The 24,602-nt window shown below is 40.5% G+C and overlaps 1 protein-coding gene across 2 annotated transcripts in view; it reads left to right on the top strand.

The window, feature by feature from the left end:
• Positions 1–17,638, top strand: part of BACE2 (beta-secretase 2) — an 86,263-nt gene extending 68,625 nt beyond the window's left edge. Inside the window, exon 9 of one of the 2 annotated variants that reach the window (XM_082655158.1) lies at positions 17,178–17,638. In XM_082655158.1, the coding sequence (XP_082511284.1) occupies positions 17,178–17,431 (254 nt within the window). In that variant the 3' untranslated portion in view covers positions 17,432–17,638. Of the gene's footprint in view, positions 1–16,283; positions 16,363–17,177 lie in introns of those variants that run through there. The other variant, XM_082655159.1, reaches the window with a different exon arrangement.
• The last annotated feature ends 6,964 nt before the right edge of the window (positions 17,639–24,602 follow it).

The raw sequence follows: 24,602 nt of genomic DNA on the forward strand, positions 1-24,602 counted from the left end.
GAGCTTTCTCTGTAGCATTACCTGGGACTGTACAACCTGGAACACCACTGTATCTCCCAACTGTGACTCTTTCCCTTCTTCTAACCCAGAGGATCTAAGAACTACAGCAATTTCCCCACAGTTTCTGTTCTCGTTAAATACCATTAAAGTAGAAGCTATGATGCCAACAGCTGTTATATCATCCACTTTACTTAATACCTCAGAGAGCGTAATCACCGTATGTTTCCCGAGTGAATTACTGTTGCAAATAGTTTAATCTTAATTGTCTCTAAGCAGACCGTCTCTTGCACTTCATCATGAATTCTTTTTTAGGTGCTCTTATACAACTTTTTTGTGGCTATTTTTTTTTAAATGTACTTAAGGTCTTGGTACTTAAACATTTGATTTTACCAGCAGTGGGAATATATTCTGATATGTCTCCTCTTTAGTGCAAATTGTTTAGCCATTAAAGTAATTACTTCCCTCAGGGCAGCAGTTAGGAGGTAGACAGTGGTCTAAATAAAGCACCATAGTAAGTGGAAGAGATACCCTGCTTTTCTTTTTCTTTTTAAAAGTGTTTATTTTTAAGTTATAGCATGTTTTAAATAACAAAATGTTTTCAATTGCAAGAAATCATGTATTATATACACACTGGGGAACACCCAGATTTAACAAATGCTAACATTTTGTTATGTTTTCTTCAAAAATTTTTCATAGAAATAAACATAAATATAGCCCCATGCCACTGCCTTCCCCAGAATTACTCTTTATCCTGAAATCTGTGTATATTCTTCTCCTAATTACCGCACACTTATAATTTCACTTTGTGGTTATAACTACCCTGGATTAGTTATCCATTGCTATATAACAATTACCCCCAATTTAGCAGCATTCCATGGCCTTGTGCAGGTGCCTAGGGGCAGGAATTGAGAGGGGGCGTAGCTGGTGGTTCTGGCCCATGGTCTCTTGTGAGGCTGCAGCCACCTGAAGGCTGGAGGGTCCACTTCCAAGTTCACTCACGTGGCTGTTGGCAGGAGTCCTCTTTCCTCACCATCTGGACCTCATCACCGGCCTACCTGAATGTCCTCAAGGTAGGGCACTGATCACCCCAGAGCAAGTGATCCCAGAGAGAGAGAGAGAGAGAGAGAGAGAGAGAGAGAGCACGCAACAGAGTCCCCCCAACAGAAGCCACAGCCCTTTTATGACCTAATCTTAGAAGTGCCGTGCTATCACTTCTGCCTACTCTTCTGGTCACACAGAGCAACCCTGGTTCTATACTACTTGGGAGGGGACTGCACGGAGTAGATATCAGGCAACAGGGGCCACTGGGGCTCATCTTAGAACCTGCCTACTGTTAACGAGTACCTATACCAAAACGTAGGTTCGCTTGTTTTGGTGTTTTGGCATTTTTAATTTATATGAATGCCTTAGTGCTGTGCAGATTCCTTGTCAACTTGCTCTGATTGCTCGACTTTACATTTGGTAGCATTTCCACGTTGAAATGAGCACTAGGTCATTCATTTTGACTGCTGTGTAGTATTCCATTGTGAGAATATACCCAGATTATTTACCCACTCTGGCCTTGAGTAACATGTGGGTCGTTTCTGATATTTCAACTGTGTTGAACATCTTTGTGCACGTGAGTGAGATCTTCTGGAAATGGAATTTCTAGGTGATTTGCTATGCCAGCCTTCAGTGTTACTGCCTGCTGACTAATTTGTCTTCCAAGTAGCTGGACCACCAAAGTTATACAAGAATTTTCATTCCCTCAAAGTATTATCATATTTGTTTTGTTTTCTTTTTTGCCAATATGTGTATGAAATAGTGCCACATTTTAATTAATTGCTCCTGAGATGACATAACTTTTGATATGTCTATGGGATGGTTAAGCTTTTTCTCTGATAGTGAATTTTTCTATTAACAGCTTGTGCACATTTTTCTAATTACTTTTTATTGACATACATAAGTTCTTCATATATTTTAGATACTGATTTTCTGGGTTATATGCATGGCACATATTTTCTCCTAATCTGTCCGGCTTTTCTTGGGTTTTGTGTCTTTTATTTACATTTTTAATTTAATGAAGTAAAATTTACTAATCCCTTTTTATGGCTTCTATTCTGTACTTTATTTGAGAAATTCTTCCTTTCTCTAAAAAAATAGAGATTATTTTTCTTCTAAAGGTACTTTATACTTTTGTTTCATTTTCTTCTAAAATGTGAAGTAGGAATCTAATTTTTATGAGGCCACTGAATTTTCTCAGCATCATTTATTGAATATATGTTTTGCCACTGATTTTTTCAATATTTTATTGTAAAAAAATTTAATATACAGAAAGGACTAAAAATAATAAAATAACATCCTGCATACTGACCATCTAGACTTAATTTTAACATTTTGCCATGTATCAGTATGTGTATATGTATATATATTTTTTTTGCTGAACCATTTGCAAATTTGCAGATATCATGACATTTCACCCCTAAATATTTCATTGTTCATCTCTTAAAAATAAGTACATTCTCCTACTTAACCATAATATCAATATGACACCTAAAAAGGTAACACCATTTACCTAATATCATATAATATCTAAGCCATATTCAACTTTCCCCAGTTGTCCCAAAACTGTTTTCCTTAGCTTTTATTTTTTTTGAAGGCCAGTTGTATTATAGAATGTATCATACTCAGATTCATCTGAGTATTTCCTGATGGTATCATTTAACATTTTTGATTGATATCATATTTCCTGGAAACTTAGGACTAGAGGCTTGATTAGATTCAGGGTAAATAGTTTTTGCAAGGTACCTACTGAATTTTAATAATTTCTTTGTCATGTATATATATCTGGGTCTATTTCTGAGCATTCTGTTCTGTCCCAGCGGGGATAGTGGTGTATCTCTGTGCTATAACATATGGTTTTAATTTCTGTAGTTTATAATAAGATTCAATGTCTGGGAGGTGTTTGACTCTTCTCCTTATTCATCTTTAAAATTGTCCTGGCTACTTTTATCCTGTTATTCAGCTTGTCAAGATCCCTGAAGAATCATATTGAGATTTTGATCAGAACTACATTGAATTTATAGATTCACTTGAGAAGACATCAGATTTTTACCGTATGAGTCTTTACCCCATGAATGTGCTGAATCTTGTTTGTTTAGGTCATCTTTGATGTCCTACAGCAAGGTCCTGTGGTTTTCTCTCAAAAGGTCTTACACGTATACTTGTTACTAGATACCTGTTAGCGCTTACTGTTATTATAGATGAGATTATTTAAAATTGTGTTTTCTAATGGATTATTTGGTATACAGGCTTTCCATTTTATTGTGTAGTAATCTTCTGTCCAGCCACCTTACTGGATTCTCCGTTTTTTAAATAGTTGTTAGAATCCCTTGGATTCTCTTTGGAAAGGTAGATGATCTGCAAATAATACGCTTTTTAGCATTTCTAATCTTTTATCTTTTAGTTATTTTTCTTTTACTGATGCTTTTAGAGACACTATTGAATAGAAAATAGTGATGGACATTTCTCCTTACTTTAATGGGGGTGATTAAAATACTTCACCATTGAGCATAATGGATGGGTTAGGTTTGTGGAAGTCCCTTCCAATCCTCAATTAAGGGATTCCTAGTTGCTGACATTGTTTAGTATGAATTTTAAAAAGCTGCTCAACAGTTTCTACTAATGTTAAAAATACTCCTACTCAATGGATTTGAGCAAATTTCACTCTTAGCTATATGCAAAGGAGAAATGAACGTGTATGTCCACTGAAAGACTTGACCAGAAACAGCTTCATTCATAAAACTAACCAAAGTGCTGCATTCATGATAATTACATAAAGCTATCATTTTCATCAAACTAAAAACAGTCCAAAGTCCTTCAAAGGAGAACAGATAAATAAATGGTCATCTTTCCATTCACTGGGACACTACACAGCAATTTTCTTTCTGCTGCAGAATGTACTTTAGGATTTCTCTTATAAAAGTTTGTGAAAGGTAATTTTTATTTTGCCACACCTCTTGAATCATAATTTAGCTGTGTGTGGAATTTCGGTCAACCGTTTTCCCTTAGTGTTCTGGAGATGCTATTTTAATACTCTCCTGCCATCATCATTGCTGGTGAAAAGACTCCAGTGAGTTTCAGTTGTTATACCTTTAAGGGTAATCTATTCCTTCTCTCTGGGTGCTGTTGAGACTTCTTTTATTTTAAATTTTTAGCATTTTGATCTTTCACCATGATATATCTAGATATAGATTTTTTTTTTTTTGCGGTATGCGGACCTCTCACTTTTGTGGCCTCTCCCGTTGCGGAGCACAGGCTCCGGACGCGCAGGCTCAGCGGCCATGGCTCACGGACCCAGACGTTCCGTGGCATGTGGGATCTTCCCGGACCGGGGCACCAACCCGTGTCTCCTGCATCGGCAGGCGGACTCTCAACCACTGCACCACCAGGGAAGCCCTAGATTATTTTTTCATTTTGCTCAAGACTCACTGTGCTCTCTGATTCTGACAACTCATGTTCCTTGTCATCAACCCTAGAAAATTCTCAGCTGTATCTCCACACCCATTCTTGTACTCTCGTCTAATCTCCTATGAAATAAATTTTGGGAGTTCTCGTTTTTTCCTCCATAACCCTTGACCTTTCATTCATATTTTCTTTGCTGCATTTTGTGTAGGTTCCTCAGGTACATCTTATATTGGTCTAGTTCTCTCTTCAGCTGTGTTCAATCTATTTAACCTATTCTGTGAGTTTTAAATTATGTTGACTGTATTTTTCATTTTCAGAAATTCTGTTTTGTACTTTCTCAAATGTACTAGTTTACTTTTCTGTAGTGGCCTGCAATAATTTTGTTGTGGCTTGTATTTCCTTTATCTCCTTTATCATTTTTTATTTAATTTTAGAAAACGGCTGGGTAATATTCAAAAGGTACAGTGATTTATACAGCACCCCACTCTCTCAGATTCAATCACATGAGTACATAAAATCTTCCCTCGTTATTACTTTTTTGAGCCTCATGATCTCCTATTGTATGGGTGTTTCCTAATTTGTTTAATTAATCTTTATTGATAGGCATTTATGTTGTTTCTAATCTTTTGTTGTTACAACAGTGCTGCAATGGATACTGTTTATATATGTCTATTCACAAATAAGAAAGTATACTTCCAGGTTAGATAACTAGAAGTAGAATTACTGGGTTGAAGGGTGTATCATTTGTAATCTTGGTGAATATTGTCACATTGCTTTCCATAGAGGTTATACTCACTTATACCTGACTATACTAGTTCTCTAGCAATGTATGTGATGGCCTGTTTCTCCAGTCAGACTCACCAACATAGTGACGCACTTTGGGGAATTTTGCCAATCTGACAGGTGAAAAAAGATCATCTCAGTGCAGTTTTAATTGTATTGCTTTATATGGGTGAGGTTGAGTTTCTTTTCATATATCTAAGGGTGTTTGCTTTTCCTTTTCTGTGATCTATCCACTCCTATCTTTTCCCCATTTTTTTCTGTTGGGTTTTTACTTTTTGGTGTCAATTTGTAAGAGCTCTTTATGTCTTCATTTGTCTGGAGGAAGAAAAGCTAAAATTCATATCTCAATCAGAAATTATTTTTAAACTTTGCTTCTGATGAATTTTAGTGTAAAAAATGTTTACTTTTATGCATGTAAATATATCAGTCTTTTGCTTTAAGTTTCTTGGGTTTAATGTCCCTTTTAAAATTACATTTCTCACTAAAATTATTTTGTGAGTTGTTTAAGTATATACTTCTATGTTTGATTTCCCTTGGCATAGAATACAGATTAAATCTTTTCTCCCCAAGATGACTACCAGATTGTTCCTATAACATTTATCAAATGAACTATCATTTCTTGACTAATTTGAAATCCCACTATTACTGCACACCAAATTCGAGTAAATATTTGGGATATATATATATATATATATTTTTTTTTTCGGTATGCGGGCCTCTCACTGTTGTGGCCTCTCCCGTTGCGGAGCACAGGCTCCGGATGCACAGGCTCAGTGGCCATGGCTCACAGGCCCAGCCGCTCTGTGGCATCTTCCTGGACCGGGGCACGAACCCGTGTCCCCTGCATCGGCAGGCGGACTCTCAACCACTGCGCCACCAGGGAAGCCCTGGGAGATATATATTTATTATTTTGTTCCATTGATATGTTGTATAGTATTAGGTCTTTTTGTTCCATTGATATGTTGTATAGTATTAGTTTCCTTTTATTGTTCTTTTTTCAAAACTTCCCTGCTAGTCTTAATTTTCTTTTCCTTTATGAACTTTTTTTTAACATCTTTATTGGAGTATAATTGCTTTACAATGGTTTTTATGAACTTTTGAATCAGCTTGTTTAAAGAAATAATCTTGTTGGTATTTTAGTGAGTTTTTAATCCCTTTAAACACAGCTGTTGTATAATGCAAGCAGATTGTTGTATTTTCTATCATTTATAGAGAACTAATCTCCTTGTTTTTGTGTCTGCTGACTGTTTTCTCCTGGTGGATTTTTTTTTTCTCACTTGGTTTGTAGTTTTTTGTTGTGAGCTTATCTTTAGTGAGAGTGTTTTGTTTTGTTTTGTTTTTTCCAATCTGAGAGAGTTCAGTGCACTCTGGGTTGTAAAAATGTTCCTGTAAAGCAATTTGCATGTTTCTGTTGAGTGTTTTTCAAACCATGAGAAGTATAGTGTTTCTACACCAAGTTGTGTAAATTTAGATGCCAGCCATGATTTAGGTATTGGTTTTGAGGTTCTGTTTCTCATGGGACAGCCTTTCTTGCACTCAGCTTCCACCCTCCTCAAACCTCAGAGTCAGGCTTCCTTGTTGGTAGAGTTTTCCTGGCTCCCTGTACTGATGGGCCAGACTTTTGCTGGCATGTCATCTCTAGCACGCATGTCCTTGGTGCTGGGGTCAAGTCTTCTGTCCACCCCCAACTTGTTGGGAATTGGAACCTAGCCCTAACACCTATTTCTGAGCTCAGCTACAAATTTAAAATTAAGGGTTGTTTTTGTACTCAATTCTGTGTGTTATAGCAGGAGAAAGTTCTACCTTTGCACCAACCAGAACTTGAAAATCTTTGGGAGCTGCCCTTCTCCCCTAGTGTCTTTATTTTGGTTTTCATAATAATCTGTGTTTGTCAGATAACACTTAGCTTATGGGATTAGGCTTCTCTATAAGGTTTGGGGTGGGAAAGAGGGCAGTGAGTGGAAGCTCTTTGATTAGAATCTCCTGGGGAGCTTTTTAAAATATGCATGGTCTACATCCTCACCTCCTTTTTCAGCCAAGGTATACAGGAATGGTGGTGGGTGGGTGCTTGATGGGTATTTTGGAAGAAGATCCCCAGATGCTTCTCTTCTGCTGCCCCTGCTTCTCCTCAACTCACCCTCCACTCCTACGAACAGTCACTATTCTAGTCTCAGATCAGAGCCAGATAAACAAGGTGGCAGTCGTGGTGTGTCATGGAGATGGCCAGCTTGGGTCTGCAGCACATAGTCGCACATACCTGGAACAGGTACCGGGGACTGGAGCACATTCACCTGCCTCTCTGTTGCCTGGACCAAATGTCCTATAGCTAGGAAAATAGTAGCGTGTTAAAACTGACAGCTTTCTCTTAATGTATCCAAAGCTTCTGAAATACCACCCATCTCTTTTTATAGATTGAGACATTTAGCACCCAAGAACTGTATAGATTTCAGCTTAGACAATTTGAGACACATCATGGATTGTGGCAGTCGTTTAACTGTGAATTTTCTTTGCGGCAGGTTGAAACTGGATATTCTGGTTCATGTTTAAAAATAGGAAAGTTAGCTATTAAGAACAGTGTCTCAGAGATATGCCTCTGCTATCTACTTAGAGTACAACCAAAAGATGGCAAAGCCAAGGGCCCCCAAAGACATAGATTAGGCAGCCCTGCTTCCTCATTTTACAGAAAAGAACACTGAGGCTTTGGGATGGTAAGTGGCTTCACATGGTTTCAGAGCAAAACGGTACTGAATCCATTGCACTGGTCCTATAACTCCAGGACACTCTTCCAAGTAAACCACGTCCACTCAGAAAGCATCTCAGTACCAACTAATCCATGGGAGGGAACGGGTCACTTCATTTTGTATGCTGTGGTGGAAAAGACCTGACTACTATAATTTTTATCGTTGGTAGAGGAGCTGTCTTCCTCAGGCACTCATTATCAGCTGGGTCCTGACCTTCTAGGAGACAAGACAGAAAATGCATAATTAAAATTTTAACCCAAGCCCTTGATGAAAGAATTTAAAGTAACTGTATTAACAGCTGACATTTAGTAAACACTCACCTTAGTCCAGGCACCCTGCTAAGTGCTTAACTCCTGTTGACTTGGTTATCTATACAACAAGACTCTGCTATTATTGGCTTCGCTTCACAGATGGGGAAACTGTGGGGCAAAGAAGTTCAGTAACTTGACCAAAATGACACAGCTCATAAGCGGCAACTAGGACTTGCACCCCAGGGACTGTGCTCTTAGCCACGGCACACTATGGCCTCTCATAAGCAGATCCAATGTGAAAAGTGAAAATCTGTTCTGTGACCGCAGAATTAGTAGTATGTGTAATAAATACACAGGCTTTTCAGTGAATGGCATTTCTAGAAAATATTCTCCAGAAGTAATTTTAAATCAACTTTAACATTGGGTGGCTGGTTAGCGAATGTGAGAAGGCTGTTGTTTCCAGATAATACATTATGTCTGACAACCTTAAATTGGGGCTAGTTCTCAAAAACTTTAAAAAAAAATACATAACTTTTCTGATTATAAAAATAATACGTGTACATTAAAGAAAATTGGATGATGTTGGGTTTTTTTTTTACTATTTTTATTGTATTTGTCTATATGTACAGATGGTCCTAGATTTATGGTGGTTTGACTTGAGATTTTTTGACTTTATGATGGTGTGAAAGCCATATGCATTCGGTAGAAAGCTGACTTTGAGGTGTGGATTTTGATCTTCGGCTGAGCTAGCAATCTGCCGTCGATGCTCTTGGGGTGCTGGGCACCAGCAGCCTCAGCTGCCACTCAGCCCCACGATCTCCAGGGTAAACAACCGATGACACGCTTAGAACCATTCTGTACCCAGACAGCCATTCTGTTTTTCACTTTCAATACAGTATTCAGTAAATTACAGGAGATATTCAACACCTTATTATAAAATAGGCTTTGTATCGGATGATTTCGCCCACCTGTAGGCTAATGTAAGTGTTCTAATGTAAGTGTTATGAGCACTGTTAAGGTAGGCTGGGCTCAGCTAGGATATTCAGTAGGTCAGGTGTATTAAATGCATTTTGACTTAATGATATTTTCAACTCATCATGGGTTTACTGGGCTGTAACCCCATCTTAAATCTAGGCAGACGTGTGTGTGTCTCATATATGGAAACATGTGTAAACTTGGGCGTTCCACTTGAAGAACAATACTAAAATACTAAAATCCCTAGGTACCTAGCAGAGCTGGCGTTGGTTTTGTTTTTCTTTTTTAACCTAAATGCAATCATGTCACATGTGTTATTCTTTGACATACTTTTTTGACTGCCTTGTTCTTTTGATTTTTTGAAAGCGTCATTGAGATATAATTGGTATGAAATGAGCTATTTGTGTTATAGGGTACAATTCGGTAAGTTTTACATTAGGTGTGCAACCTAAAAAGACATCCCCACATACAAGATGATAAACATTTTCATCATGCCCCAGAGTTTCCTTGTACTTTTCTGTCCTTCCTGCCCCCCAGCCCTTGCTGCCTCCGACCCCAACCCCAGGTAGCCACTGATCTGCCTTCTGTCACTATAGATTACTTTTCACTTTTTAGAATATCATATGAATGGAATCATAGCATGCATTCCTTTTTGTCTGGCTTCTTTCACTCGCATAATTATTTTGAGATTGATTTCTTTTTTTCATGTATCAGTAATTCATTCATTTTTATGCTGAGCAATGCTCAGTTGCATAGATATATCATAATTGGCTTACCCCTTTCACCTGTTGAACTTTTGGGTTGTTTCCAGGTTTTATTGGCTATTATAAATAAAGCTGCTCTGAAAATTAGTGTAGAAGTCCTTGGACATAATTTTCATTTCTCCTGAGTAAACACCTAGGGGTGGAATGGCTGAGTCATAGGAGAGGGATAGGTTTCACTGCCTAAGAAATTGCCAGACTGTTTTTCAGAGATGGCTCTGTCATTTCCATTTCCACCAGCTGTGTATGAGAGTTTCAGTGCCTCCACATCCTCACCAGCATTTGATATGGTCCCTCTTTTTCATTTTAACAGGTAGTTAGTTGTATCTTATTGGGGTTTAAATTTGCATTCCCTAATGACTCATGGTCTCGAACGTCTTTTCATGTGCTTATGTGCCATTTACACATTTTCTCTGGTGAAGTGTCTTTTCACATTTTCTTGCCCATTTTTGTATGGAGTTGTTTTCTTATTTTTGAGTTTTCAGAGTTCTATATATTCAGAATACAGATCCTTTATCAAAAATGTGACTCGCCAGGGGACACGGGTTCGTGCCCCGGTCCGGGAAGATCCCACATGCCGCGGAGCGACAGCTGGGCCCGTGAGCCATGGCCGCTGAGCCTGCGCGTCCGGAGCCTGTTGCTCCGCAACGGGAGAGGCCACAACAGTGAGAGGCCCGTGTACCGCAAAAAAAAAAAAAAAAATGTGACTCGCAAATATTTTCTCCCAGTCTTTTCAGTCTCTTAATATTGTCTTTGAAAGAGGACAGGTTCTTAATTTTGATGAAATAAAATTTATCAGTATTTTTCTTTTATACATTGTGCTTTTTGGTGTTAGAGCTAAGAAATGTTTTGCCTACCTCAATGACACAAAGATTTCCTCCTGTGTTTTTCCTAGACATTTTATAGTTTTAGAAATGTGTTATTTAGTTTCCAGATATTTAGGGATTTTCCAGCTATCTTAAATTTAGTTGTTGATGTCTAGTTCCACTGTTGCCAGAGAACACAGTATGAATTGAATCTTTTAAAGTTTATTGAAACTTGTAGTGTGGCCCAGGATATGCTCTATCTGGGTAAATGTCCTATGTGCTCTTGAAAACAATGTATATGCTGCTGTGTGGGTGGAGTTTTGTGTAATTGTCAAATTGATAGAATCGTTCAGGTTGTCTATATCCTTACTTACTTTCTGTCTCCTTGCTCTGTTATTGAGCAAAGGATGTTGAAATCTATGACTATATTTGTGAAGTCTATTCCTCCTTTTGTACTTTACCATTCTTCTTTTACATATTTTGAAATTCTGTTGCTAGAGGCAGAAATTATGTCATATTTATGAATTGAACATTTTATCGTTATGAAATTACCATGTTTATCTGACAGTCTTCTGCTCTGGATCTACTCTGTCTGATATTAAAATAGCCACTCTGGGTTTCTTTTTATCAGCATTAGCACTATACATCTTTTTCCATCCTGTGACTTTTAACATAATGGAGTATTTACATTTAAAGTAGGCTTCTTGTAAGCAGCCTATAGTTTGGTCTTGCTTTTTATCTAGTTTGACAATCTCAGTGTTTCAACTGGGGTGTTTAGACCAGACTTGAGCAAACAGCAGGCAGCAGGCTAAATCTGGCGCGTAGCCTGCTTTTCTGTGGCCCGTGAACTAAGAATGATTTTTACATTCTTAAAAGGTTGTTTAAAAAAATCAAAAGGAATATATGATAGAAATCATGTATGACCCAAAAAACCTAACATGTTAACATGGTCCTTTATGGAAAAAGTCCACAAACCCCTAGTGTAGAGTATTTATATTTAATGTGATGATTGATATGGTTTGGTTTAAGTCTGCAGTCTTGCTATGTGTTTTCTGTGTCTCATCTGTTCTTTCTTTCCCCTTTTTCTCTTTTTCTGCCTTTTTTTTTGGCTGCATTGGGTCTTTGTTGCTGCATACAGGCTTTCTCTAGTTGCAGTAAGCAGGGGTTACTCTTCGTTGAGGTGCGCGGGCTTCTCATTGCAGTGGCTTCTCTTGTTGCAGAGCATGGGCTCTAGGCACACGGGCTTCAGTAGTTGTGGCACGTGGGCTCAGTAGTTGTGGCACACGGGCCCAGTTGCTCCGCGGCATGTGAGATCTTCCCGTAGCTGGGCTCAAACCCATGTCCCCTGCATTGGCAGGTGGATTCTTAACCACAGCGCCCCCAGGGAAGCCCCTCTGCCTTCTTTTGAACTGAGCCTTTTTTTCCCCTTGTTTATTAGCTATGACTCTTTGCTATGTTATTTTAGTGGCTCTAGGGTTTGTAGTATCCACCTTTACCTTGTCACATCTACCACTTCCTGTAGTAAAAGAACCTACACGGCGTACTTCCCTTTCTCCCCTCTGTCATTTGTGCAGTTATTGTCATACATATTACTTAGATGTGTGTTACAAACCACCCAATATATTGTTATTATTTTTGCTTTAATCAGTTATCTTTTTAAATATTTAAAGTTAGAAATGAAGATTTTACAATTGCCTACATAGTTACAATTTATAGTGTTCTTTTCTGTGTGTAGGTCCAGTGTTCCCACCTGATATCATTTTTCTTCCGCTGGAAGGGCTTCCTTTGGTTCATTTTGTAGTGCAGCTCTGTGGTGATGACTTCTTTCTTGTTTTCAGCTTTATTGAGATATAATTGACAAAAGTTATACATATTTAAGGTATACAACTTGATGTTTTGATATATGTGTACACTGTAAAATGATTACCACACTCAAGCTAATTAACATGTTCATCGCCTCACAGAGTTAGTAGTTTCTTTCTTTCTTCCTTTTTTTTTTTCTCGGTAGTGTTAAGAACACTTAAGATACACCCTCTTAGCAAATTTCATGTATACAGTATTGTTAACTATAATCAGCATGCTGTACATTAGATCCCAGACTTAATCATCTTGCATAACCGCACCTTTGTGCCTTAACACCTCCCCACATTCCCACCCCCCAGCTCCTAGCAACCACCATTCTACTCTCTGAATCTATGAGTTTGACTTTTTTAGGTTTCACATGTAAGTGGATCATGCAGTATTTGTCATTCTGTGTCTGGCTAATTCCATTTAGCATAATGTCCTCCAGGCTCATCCATGTTACACAAATGGCAAGATATCCTTATTTTTTAAGACTGAATAATACTTCATTATGCATATGTGTGTTTGTGCACGCGCGTGTGTGTCTGCCTATGATAAATTCTTTCTGCTCGTGTGTGTCTAAAACATCTTTTTTATCTTCACTTTGGAAAAATGTTTTTGCTTTGTATAGAATTCTAGGCTGCAGGGTTTCTCCCCCTGGTATTCTAAGGATGCTGCCCCACTATCTTGTGGCTTGTGTTATTTCCGACATGAAATCTTCTGTAATCCTTTTCTTTGTTCCTTTGTACATAATATTTCCTTTTCTCTCTGCTTTAAGGATTTTTCTCTTTATCACCGGTTTTTAGCAATTCACTGGTGTATTCATGTTTCTTATACTTGGGGTTCTTTGAGCCTCCTGGATCTGTGGGTTTATACTTTCTATCAAATTTGGAAAATTTTTGTTACTGTTTCTTCAAATATTTTTTCTGTCTCCCATCCTCTCCTCTCATTTAGGTGGTCCCATCGTTTACTGATTTTCTGTTTTTTTCAGTATTTTGCTCTTTGTTTGTTTCATTTCGATAGTTCCTACTGGTATGTTTTCAAGTTCACGTGTCTTTTTTCTGCAGCGTATCATCTGCTATTCACACCATTCAGTGTATTTTTCATCTCACGTAATGCAGTTTTTAATCTCTAGAAGCTTGATGTAGGTCTTTCTTTTTTGTACAGTTTGTACGTCTCTGTTTAACATGTCTAATACTTCCTCTAGTTTCCTGAGTGGAACAGAGCTATAATAACCGTCTTAATATCCTGTCTAATAATTCTGTCACCTGTGTCGCTTCTTGCTAAGTTTTAGCTTATTCGTTTTCCCCTGCTACGTCTTGTGTTTCCTCTTTCCTTGCCTCTTGGTAATTTTGTGTTGGATGCCAGACATTGTGGATTTTACCTGGTCGGGCACTGAATACGTTTGTATTCTCTAAACTACTCTTGAGGTTTGCTCTGGGTCACAGCTAAGTTCCTTAGGAAGAGACTGATCCTTTTTAAGCTTTATCAGAGGGATCAGAGCAGTTTAGTCTGTGATTAATCTTTCCTATTACAGAGGAAAGACCCTTAGTACTCTAAGTACCCTGTGAATTGAGTGAGTTTTTCTGGGGTTTTGTTTGTTTTTTTCACTGTGGGAAACAGGGTGAACAGGAAATAATTGGCAATAGGCATTATTCTCAGCCCTGCGTGAACTCCAAGCACTGTTTCTTTTAATCCTTCCAAGTAGTTCTTTCACTGGCGTTCATTCATTTTAAGGTCAGCACTCCGCTGGAGGCTCAGGGGAGGCCCTCTGGAGATGTGTGGCATTTCTCTGTGTAGCTGTCCCCTCTGCATCCCTCTCCGTGCAAACTCTAACAGCCTTTGCTTCTCTGGATTTCTGCCTCTGTCTCCCCAACTTGGGGAGACCACCATACTCCGCCAGTGTCACCCTTCTCTGTGCCACAACCCAGAAACTCTCTCAAGGCAGTAAGAAGGGCACCTGTGCGGCTCACACCATCTGTTTCCCATCTCTCAGGATTTACTGTCTCTCCTTGTTCAAGTTTTAATATCTTCAGAGTCTTTTTTTCATGTTTGTTTTTTTTTTCTATTTTAGTTGTTTCAGGTGGGAGGATAAATCTGGTTCCTCTTCCATCTTGTCTAGAAGCAGAAGTGGTTTCAAGTGATTTTTCATTTCTTTGTGCTTTGCTCTATTAAGAGATTGTCTTTGCACTAAGCATGTTTCACTCTCATAATAGCATTTGTTAAAGCTTCTCTATTTACAAAGTAAATAAATCTTTGAAAAGACAAATGACCTACTGTGGAAAGACATTTGCAGCAAGAAAAAAGTTTTTTACCATATAAACGCCTCTTACAAATCCATGAGAAAAAGATAGAAATGATCATAGATATAGAAATGGCCAGTGAGTGTATTTTTCAAATGGTCCCCCAACTAGTAATCAAAGAATTGTAAACATTATGATGTTGGGTTGAGGACCATCACTCTTCCTTATAGATGCTGGTGCGAGAGTGGGAAGTGGCACCCCCATCCTGCGCTGGTGGGCATGTGTGCACAGTGGCTCAGCCTTTCTTGTGGGCCTGTTGTCAGCATATATCCAGATGCCTAAAAGTGAGCCTACCTTGAGCCATATTTTACTTTATTTATTCATTCTGAAACATAATAAGAATATGGGAAGAGATTTAGGTACACTGTGTTTCATATTCAGTGTTTATAATGGTGGAAATATTGAAAACCACTTAAAGTCACAGATAGGGATTGATAAGCAAATGCGATACATCTATAGTTTGGCTTTTTGTGTAGTCATAAAAACAGCATTGTGGAAAATTAATATCAAAAATTAATATCATTGTGATATCAAAAGATTTTTATCACATGTAATGTGAACATACAGTGTATGAAACAGCATGCGTGACATGATCCCATCTTTGTTTAAAAAATTGATGCCTATGATTATACTCTATGAATATTGACATTTCTGAGTGGTGAATTTATGAGTTTTTATTTCCTTATTCACTTATATTTTCAAACTTTCTATTGTACGTATGTACCGCCTTTGTAATAAGAAGAGTGGCGTGATTTTTTGTTATTTAAAATGTTTGTTAAATGCTATAGGCCAGGTATTGGCGAGCTTTTTCCACGAAGAGCCAGATAGTAAATATTTTAGGTTTTTGAGCCAGATGGTCTCTGTCACAACTGTCCCACTCTGCTGTTTTAGCACAAAAATAACCATAGACAATACATAAGTGAATGAAAGTGGCTGTGTTCCAACAAAACTTGATTTTCAAAAGGACCTGGCAGGCTGCCGGTAGCTGAAGATGCTGTAGGCACTTGGGTGTCTAGATTAACTGAAGGCCAGCATCCCTCTGCTCGTAGGTATTTGCAGGCTCTGTTCCTTGGATCAGAGGATCCACATTAACAAAATCCACATTTGTAACAAGAAAACGTAACCTCTTTGCAAACTATTTGAGTTTGTCTTTTCCCGCATTTTAAACCATACTTTTAACTATTATTCCATTGTTATTTTGACTTTTTCTTTCCTCAGTAAAAAAAAAAAAAGATCTTACTTGGTAGGTCTTAGGATCTGGAGGCTTTACTTACAGGAAAATTAATGCTTAGCAATGTTCTTTTCTGGCACCTAAATATTCATTTCTGCAGTTAAATACAGGTAGATGGGTCATGAGGCCTTTTTCTTTTTCCAGGTAGAACTGGAGATGCCAAGCAAATTCTATCCTTCTGAAAGGAGCCGATCAGGCTAGTGTAGACAAATGAAATACTGGCAATCCCCAACCTGCTTCAGGAAATCCCTTCAACTTCCTTCTCCAGGAAGAACATTTTTCAAGAGTCAGTTTGCAAAAGTCACGGGATGAATTGCAGCCGTGCTTTTTCTTGGTTACCCGTCACGTCCTGAATCTGCTGTTGCACTCACGAACCACTCTTGATTCTGCGTCCTGTGTACACTGGAGATGTGACATAGGACAGGAGTGCAGTGGGGAAGGGTCTCCTGGGCCAGGCTTACCCAGCTGGTCTTGGAACCCATTAGGAATGTGGGTCAGGCTGACGTGAGCATGTTACCTCCTGGGGAAGCCACCGCGGAGCACGCACTCCGGTGGACTCCACGGGGGAGATCCGTGAGAGTCTGGCAGGTGCGGCTGAGTTTTCTGTTCTAGATGCTACTTCTCTTCCTACTTCCTTGTCCTGCTCTTCCTTCCTCATCTCCTCTGAGGAAGCACGACCACACAGCTCCTAACAGGCTCTGACTGACACACCCTCACCTGCACAGCGCTCCAGCCTTGCCAGCCTCCTCGAATCACCTGACGCCTCCGCGTGGGCCCTTCCGCACATTGCTCCCCACCGTGTGGGTCCAATGCCTGCAGACCTTGAAACATGCTGCCGTTCCAGCGCGAAGGGGACCGGACCCTCTGAAGGCACACGGCCACCGAGACCCCCCTCGGTGCGTGCGCAGAGGCCTGGGCCCTTGGAACCTGGTGCCCATGTGGCCTGACTGATAAAGCACAGGGTTATCTCTTTTGTCATGTGATAGAGGTGGACTGCTCATTTCACAGCTGTGGATTTTCCCCCTTCTGTCTCCTCAGAAATCGCAGGTGCTCCGGTGTCTGAAATTTCTGGGCCTTTCTCGACAGAGGACATAGCCAGTAACTGCGTCCCTGCCCTGCCTCTGAGCGAGCCCATTTTGTGGATCGTGTCCTACACTCTCATGAGCGTGTGTGGAATCATCCTTCTTACCTTAATCATCCTGCTGCTACTTCCGTTCCGGTGCCGGCATCTACCCCCAGATCCCGAGGTCGTCAATGATGAGTCCTCTCTCGTCCGGCATCGCTGGAAATGAAGAGAAAAGCCTAAACTCTAGCAACCTTGAACTCAAGGATTATGACAATTCAAGGGGCAGCAGGCAGGGGTTATAAGGCAAGGTTTCTTCCTGTGTCCATTAGTCTTAAGTCTCTGTTCTGCTCCCAGATGCCTTCCAGATTCACTGTATTTTGATTCTTGATTTTAAAGCTTCCGCCTACTCTCCTACTTCCAAGGAAAATGATAATAAAAGACACCTCATTCATAATCAAAACAGAGTGAATTGGGCTTCAGGCTTTATGTAGCTGGTTATGCCAAACTATCTAGGTGTGCCACCCCCCCACCCCCCAAAAGAAAGAAAAGGAAAGAAAAGAAAACCAAGAGCCTTGCTTGTTTGGCTTGTTCTCTTCTCCCTCCTCTCTCTGGAGAAATAAGTGCATATAGTTTATAACTCTTCTTAGCTAATGGGAAGCTTTTTGTATTAATCACATTTAAGGGTATTTTGTACCAGGCTCGGCCTGCGTCAACGTGGTACAAGAAGGCTCACAGTATGACTGCAGAAGAAGTCTGGGGCCTGATGGTCTAACCATCCTGCCCCCTTCTGAGTTGGAGAAAGAGCAGCAGGCCCCTTTTCTGGGTCTCTCTGTGCTCTGACCGGGAGCTGGACTCTACTAGGGAGAGATGAGCACTCAAGTCTTCACCAGCCTCTTCTGAAGATGGAAGGCCTTCGAGTGGGAAGGAAACCTACTCTTTGTACTCAGTACTTCCATAGTATTGTGGGTATAAAAGTAAAAACTACCTCTGTTGAGACTTTTTCCCAGGGTCCTGTGCCTGATGGGGGTACAGGCAGCCTGGTTCCAGCCGCTGCCCTCACCTTAAGAATCCTCTTTCCAGCAGGCGAGACCTTATAGGTGCTGAACCACACGTCAACCTGGAGACGTTCTGTCACCAAGCTGGTTACCGTCACATAAGCTTACTCTTACTTAAAATGAACAAACACTGTATTAAGGAGAAAAACAAATTCTCTTTCACTAGCTTAATTGTTTCTTTTTCCAATTCTCCTCTGAAGGTAGGTTGCTGATTATTCTTTTGGGGAATAGATAAATGGCTAAATACCCATACTCCTGACCAGCTCTCCGAGGAAGGAAGGCACAAGACATGCAAAAGATGCTAGGGAATTTCTACTTTTTCCTGTGCTTTGGAACCATGTGCTTCTCTTTGCAGGACTCCCTAGGCTCGAGCACACCCATCTGAAACAGCTTAACCAAGTCCGTCAACAGTTGACCTACATGCATCTTCCCTTTGGCGTGTTCAGTCTTTGGTGATGAGTTGGGTGTGCAGTGGTATCCTTATTTGGGGAAATCCACACTTGCTGTCATTTATTTGAGGGCTTTGGCGAAAGAAAAGCAGATGACTTTAACGTGATGTCATTTGAAGAAGGGTTTAAAGCCAATATCCCTTCTGTCACTGGGTGCCAAGTTCAGGGTTCCCTTTGCATTGCTATTGGGATGGGTTGGATATATACTACAACCCCATTGGAAGGGCTAACTGAAGTATCTCCTCTGGCTGGAGTGTTATGTGTGTTCAAAATAGGCTTCCTATGGATGTTTCAGCGACCTGCCCTGCACAGTGTCTCCCCAGGTCACCTCCGTATTGAGAAATAGGTGACCATGCCAAAGAGATGTGGAGCCACTTATACATCTCTTGGTGTCCTCACAGACCCTCTAGAAGCCACAAGAATCTGTGGGATTCTTGTGAAGAAGGTTTGAGTTGTGTCTTAGAACATGGACCTTCTGTGTTCTTCAAGATTCATTCAGGCATGGCCGTGGTGGGAACGATGCCCTCTTGAAATGGGATGATAGGAGATTCTGTTATCAGAAGCTCATTATCATTTCCACTCTCAGCTAGTTGAGAGGTAATAATTTCAAAATACATTTCAGAGATAGAAACCTCTGGAATTCCAATTCTCTTTTTGCCCTCTTGGCTTTTTCATGGGTTCCTATTTTGTGGGCCGCTTTACCTAGGTGTGAAGGCAACAACCCTAGACAGTGCCTTCCCCTTGGTGTGAAAAATCCAAACCCCTGAAATAAAAGGAGGGAATTGCAAGTATGACCCTGTTAGTTTTGCTACTTATTTCCTCACTCAGGCATCTTCTGTTTCATTTTCCCGTGTTCTGTTTCCAAGCTGGGGACCATTTCTCTAGTTGTAGACTCGCAGGCACTGTTCCCAAAACACTTGATAAGAGCAAGTTAGATTTCAAGCTTGGGTATTTGAATGAAATTTGCTATAATGCTCTGTATTTCCTATCAAATTTCTCTACCTTTTCATCTGAGATGTCATTGGATGTGACATTTTAATGGAAATGCTTAAATTACAAAAGCATAACTTAGCAACAAGAATGAAATAGATAGTTGAAAGTACGACATTCTCCTGGCATACCTTGCTGCTGAAAATTGGACTTTGAGTCAAAACCCTGTTAGTGACACTCAACTCCTCCAGTTATGTAAATTGATACTTAGCTTGGCAAACCTTCAAGGAGGCTTGCTTTGAACAGGAAAGGGGGTAGCAGTCCTCTGGGGGTGTCGTTTTTACCTCACAGCACACTGTGGAAGGTTATAGAAGATGGTCCTCTCCGGAAAGACAAAAATTAGCATTAGGTTTTTGTCAGAATCTTGTCAACTCTCTGATGGGACATGGATGCTTCTACATGAACAATGTTTTGTTTTTGTTTCTGTTTTTAATAGGCTGATGCTTTATAGTCTTGATAATTTATTCAGAAGCCTGAAATGAAATCCTGTCTTCAGAAACAGAAACTTGATGAAAAATAGTAATGGATGGGGATTCGTTCATTCTTTTCCTCTGGAAAAGAACAAGTGATTGGTGTCTGATCACTATGGCATTTACCATGGTGAACAATTCTGTATTTCTCATGAACCAAAAAACAAGTACCTGGCATTAAAGAAACAGATTCCTTGTGTGTGACAACAGGGAAGGTCTCCCTGAACGCAGTCCACTCCCAAACTTTTGTAAGGACTTTTTTTTTACCTGATTCTGTGTAACGCAGATGTTGAGGTCAGAGATAAATTTGGGGTCAATTACAGTTCAAAACTATGAAAGTAACTCACAGTAATGCAGCATTAACAACTTCACAGAGCTTTGGGTAGTAGATTTTGCAAAGCAGTTTTGATTTGGGGATTCTGTCATCTCCTTTAAGAGGAGAGGAAGGATTATTTCTTTATTTAATAGGTTCTCCTCTCAAATGGAAATTGGTTAAATCCCTCTTACCAAGTCCCCACCGGTGGAGTTGCCAGGCATGGTTCAGTTTCAAGTTCTGGCCTAGGGCCACTTGATGTCATTGGAAATAAATCACTGCCCGACAGCTGGTTCCATAAACAACAATAATTGAGTTTCATAGACTTTATCCTTATTAGTAGAAACCAAATAATTGAGTGGAATTCCAGTGCATTTTTCTCTTGCACAAACTTACTAGAATTTATTACAGAACTGTTCAGAGGGAAAACTTGCCACTGAGTTTGTGGTTTTTTTTTTTTCTTTTTTAGGAAAAACAGCTAAACACCATAAAATGTAAAATTATGGGTTTTGCCAAGAGGGATACTAGATTTCCAGTGCAAAAAACCCTCCACACAACAGAAGTTATTGTGTACATTTCTAGTGGGTTTTCAGAATTTCAGATTTGAACTTATGGCAGTTTACCAATTAAATAGCAAGAGAGTGGGGAGGAAAAAAATAAAAATATAATCGAAAGTGTGCTAACAAAATAAGCAGAATTAGCTCTTTTGGAAAAGTAGCTTCAATTCCAGGAATCCTCAGATTCCTTTTACCCTTAAAGCTGCCGGAGCAGTTGCAGATGTGATTTATTTCACGCAGCCACAACCCCCAACCTTCAAGAACATTCAGGCTGGAGTCGTGTGTCAAATGTCAGCACGGAAACGGAGAAAAGGTGGCCCCTTACGCTTACACCGATCCCGGGGAAGATTGGGGCATCCAAGGAACACAGAGTAGGTGATGGTTGGGAGTGGGAAAATTCTAGAACCTGGGAAGGGTGGTGGGGTAAGAAGTCGTGTCCCTTGGTCAGCAGATGACTGCAAAGGTCTGGACAAACTGAGAACAACACAGGATGTCGCAGGAAACTCATTTCCCTGAGTTTTTGGCACGGCCTACATTTTTTAGGAATTTTCCAAGGGAACCCCTCAGGATGCGTAATTTGTCAAAGAGAAACTTGCTTTGCGGCCATCACCTGTGTTCTAACAAAACTAGAGACACCTGAACTCCCAAGCAGGACCCTGTCCTTAGGCTGTAGGTTCAGGGTTGTGCCCTGGGAAGTTCATAGGGCAGGGGTCAAGGGTCTGGAGCCAAAGGGAGGTTGGCAGAGTTTGGGATCTGAGCATCTGGGGAGGCCTCCTGGCTGCAGCCACCCTGGTAGTTGCACTGAAAGCTGGAAAACTCAGATATGGCCATGTCCACCCAGCCCTGCTGGCCAGCCCACTGACTCAGAAAGAGTCCTGCAGCTTCTTGACCGTACTCCTTCTCTGGGGACACCTGCTGTCAGGTACACTTCCAGAAAGAAGGGCTTGAGGGCAGCAGAAGGCTCCCTTGGGGCACTGCTATGCCTACTGAGAGCCTGGGCACCAGCATCCTCGAGTCCACGCAGTCGCAGAGTGCACGCCAGCCCTCATCAGAACCGTGCAGCTCCGGGCTCCCTGGGAGACTTGGTGAGAATGCCTTCCCTGTGGGGAGAGGGGGGTGGCCAGTGGAAACAGCCTGATGCCCCAGGTCAGCAACCTTGTGAGATGTGGTCGTGAGAGCAAAGCCGGGCCTCCTGGTGATGCAGTCTGCAAAACCTCTAGTTAGTGGGATCGAGTAGGAGTGTCACAAGGACAAGATGTGACCAATCAGTACAGTGTTTTCCCCCCATCTCTCAGCTTTCTCTGGGTTTCCTATAATCAGATATTGCCTACAGACGTCCAGTGTTTGTAAACTACATTGTACTGTGTGACCTCACAGCACACGTGCTCTTAAAGGGCACCCAGTACCTAAAGGCTGGCAAGAGGCACATGAAGGTTCCAGATAAACTCAGATGCAGCCCACAGCAAGAGTGACCCCACAGCACCTGAGCTTTGGTGCTCAAGGGCCTCCATGTGTCCCATAAAGCCTTCGGGTACTTGCTGGGACACCACTGGCAGAGCGGTGATTCTGATGTGTCGAGCTAGCATCTCAGGATACGGGAGAGGGTGTGATGGTAAATCTCACCTCTAGATATCGTCTGGTCAGGGCTTGCCAGTACCCTGGGAACAGCAATGAGAAGTGGGCAGTTCTTTTTGCAGGTGGAGAGTCATCTGTAGAGGATCACCTGGGTAAAGTTTAAATTGCACGTAACACACAGGTGTACCCCACACCTATCAGTCTGAATAGAATATTTTTTGCCAATGTAGATTTATAAATTATATAATTATTAATTATAGGTTTATAAAATAGATTTTGAATACAAGCACAGCTGTCATACTAATGATAGCACTAAAAGGAGATTTGAGGTCTTAAAAATCTTTGAAACCTAGCCTAATTTGACACTGATGTTTTTCCATACAATTTCCTTCCTTTTGGTTGGAATAATTGGGTTTTTTTGTTGGTATTTTTTTTGCGGTACGCAGGCTTCTCACTGCTGTGGCCTCTCCCATTGCGGAGCACAGGCTCCGGACGCGCAGGCTCAGCGGCCATGGCTCACGGGCCCAGCCGCTCCGTAGCATGTGGGATCCTCCCGGACCGGGGCACGAACCCGTGTCCCCTGCATCGGCAGGCGGACTCTCAACCACTGCGCCACCAGGGAAGCCCGGAATAATTGTATTTTTATTCATGATGCACGCATGGATCAGAATCGCATGAGAAGGCAAGTGTCTCCAAGAGGGCTTATTTTTTCTTCTTTTTAAACGCTCCGTGTGAGGGTAGTTGAAAGTTTCCTAATATAACTAAGGTTTCAACTTGCTTTAAAATTTCACCTGCGCCTCACGCCCTGGTAGTCAACACTTCTGAGTGAAAGCTAAGAAAACCTTCAAAACTTATCTCTGTGAGATAAAAAATAAGCAAAGCTAATTAAGGATTTATTCACTTATAATGAAAATCACCAAAAAGAAACTTCCGTAACCCCAGTTTCTTTTACAGTTTTGTGTTCTTTGCTGCTAGTATGAACAACTTGGAATTGTTTTTTCTCATTTCCTAATTGTGGATGTAATCTTATACATTCTTATCAGTGAGGCTGGAAATTCTGTTTAGGGTTGGAATTAGCATAATGAGAGGGAAAAGAATGAATGAGATTTACCATGTGCTAATATGAGATGAATTTTTGTAATCTAGGATGATGTATTTCCTACTGTATCTGTTAATTCGCACCGTTAAATATACTTAAAATGTAAAATCCCTATGTTCATTCACGTAAAGCAGCCACTCATTTTTTTCTCAAAAAGGGTGACTTTTCTGCACCCGCAGTGTTTCTCTTTGGGCTGAAGGGCTACAAGCCTTGTATTCTAAAAGAAAAAGTCCTGAAAGTAGTGCTTTAGAACATGTACTTATGTGTGTATCTCACATTTACATCCTTTAATACACAATGCTTAAGTGTAACCTGTATTTCTGAAAATGCTTCAGGTTATTTTATATTTCCCTTTTGAAATTTTCCTCTATTTTTAGTATATCATGTTGATTTAAATCAAAGTCGTGATAGGACCAGGAGCTGGACTACAGAGGTATTCATGCTGTCTGAGAAGATGCTATCTTAGCTACTGACAAGTATTCAAATTGTTACGCACCTCAAAAGTGGAATTTTCTACAATAATCTTATTTTTCTACCTGTCTGTTCCAATTTGAGATATGTACCATTGAAAAGGAGATAAAAGAGTTTGGTTTGTTTGAATAAATAATACTTCCAATTTGTTGGGTTTGGGATTTTTTTTAATACTTGGGTCAAGTCACGCTTCTGAAATTACTGTCGGTGACGTGTCACGCTCTGCTTACCTCCCCTACTTTAATGTGGGTTCCTGGAAAGTATCCAAGAGAAAACCGAATGAAGGCAGGGGCCAAGTCCAACCGTTAAGGTATACAATAGGCTGGAAGTGGGAGAAGAGAACCGTCCCGGGGAGGAGTGGAGAGAAACCGCCTATAGAAAAGCCCCCAATAAGCACATCTAAACAGTCAAGAATTTA

The sequence above is a fragment of the Grampus griseus genome (assembly GCF_964374135.1).
Source record: "Grampus griseus genome assembly, chromosome: 5".
In the NCBI taxonomy this organism is placed as follows: domain Eukaryota; kingdom Metazoa; phylum Chordata; class Mammalia; order Artiodactyla; family Delphinidae; genus Grampus; species Grampus griseus.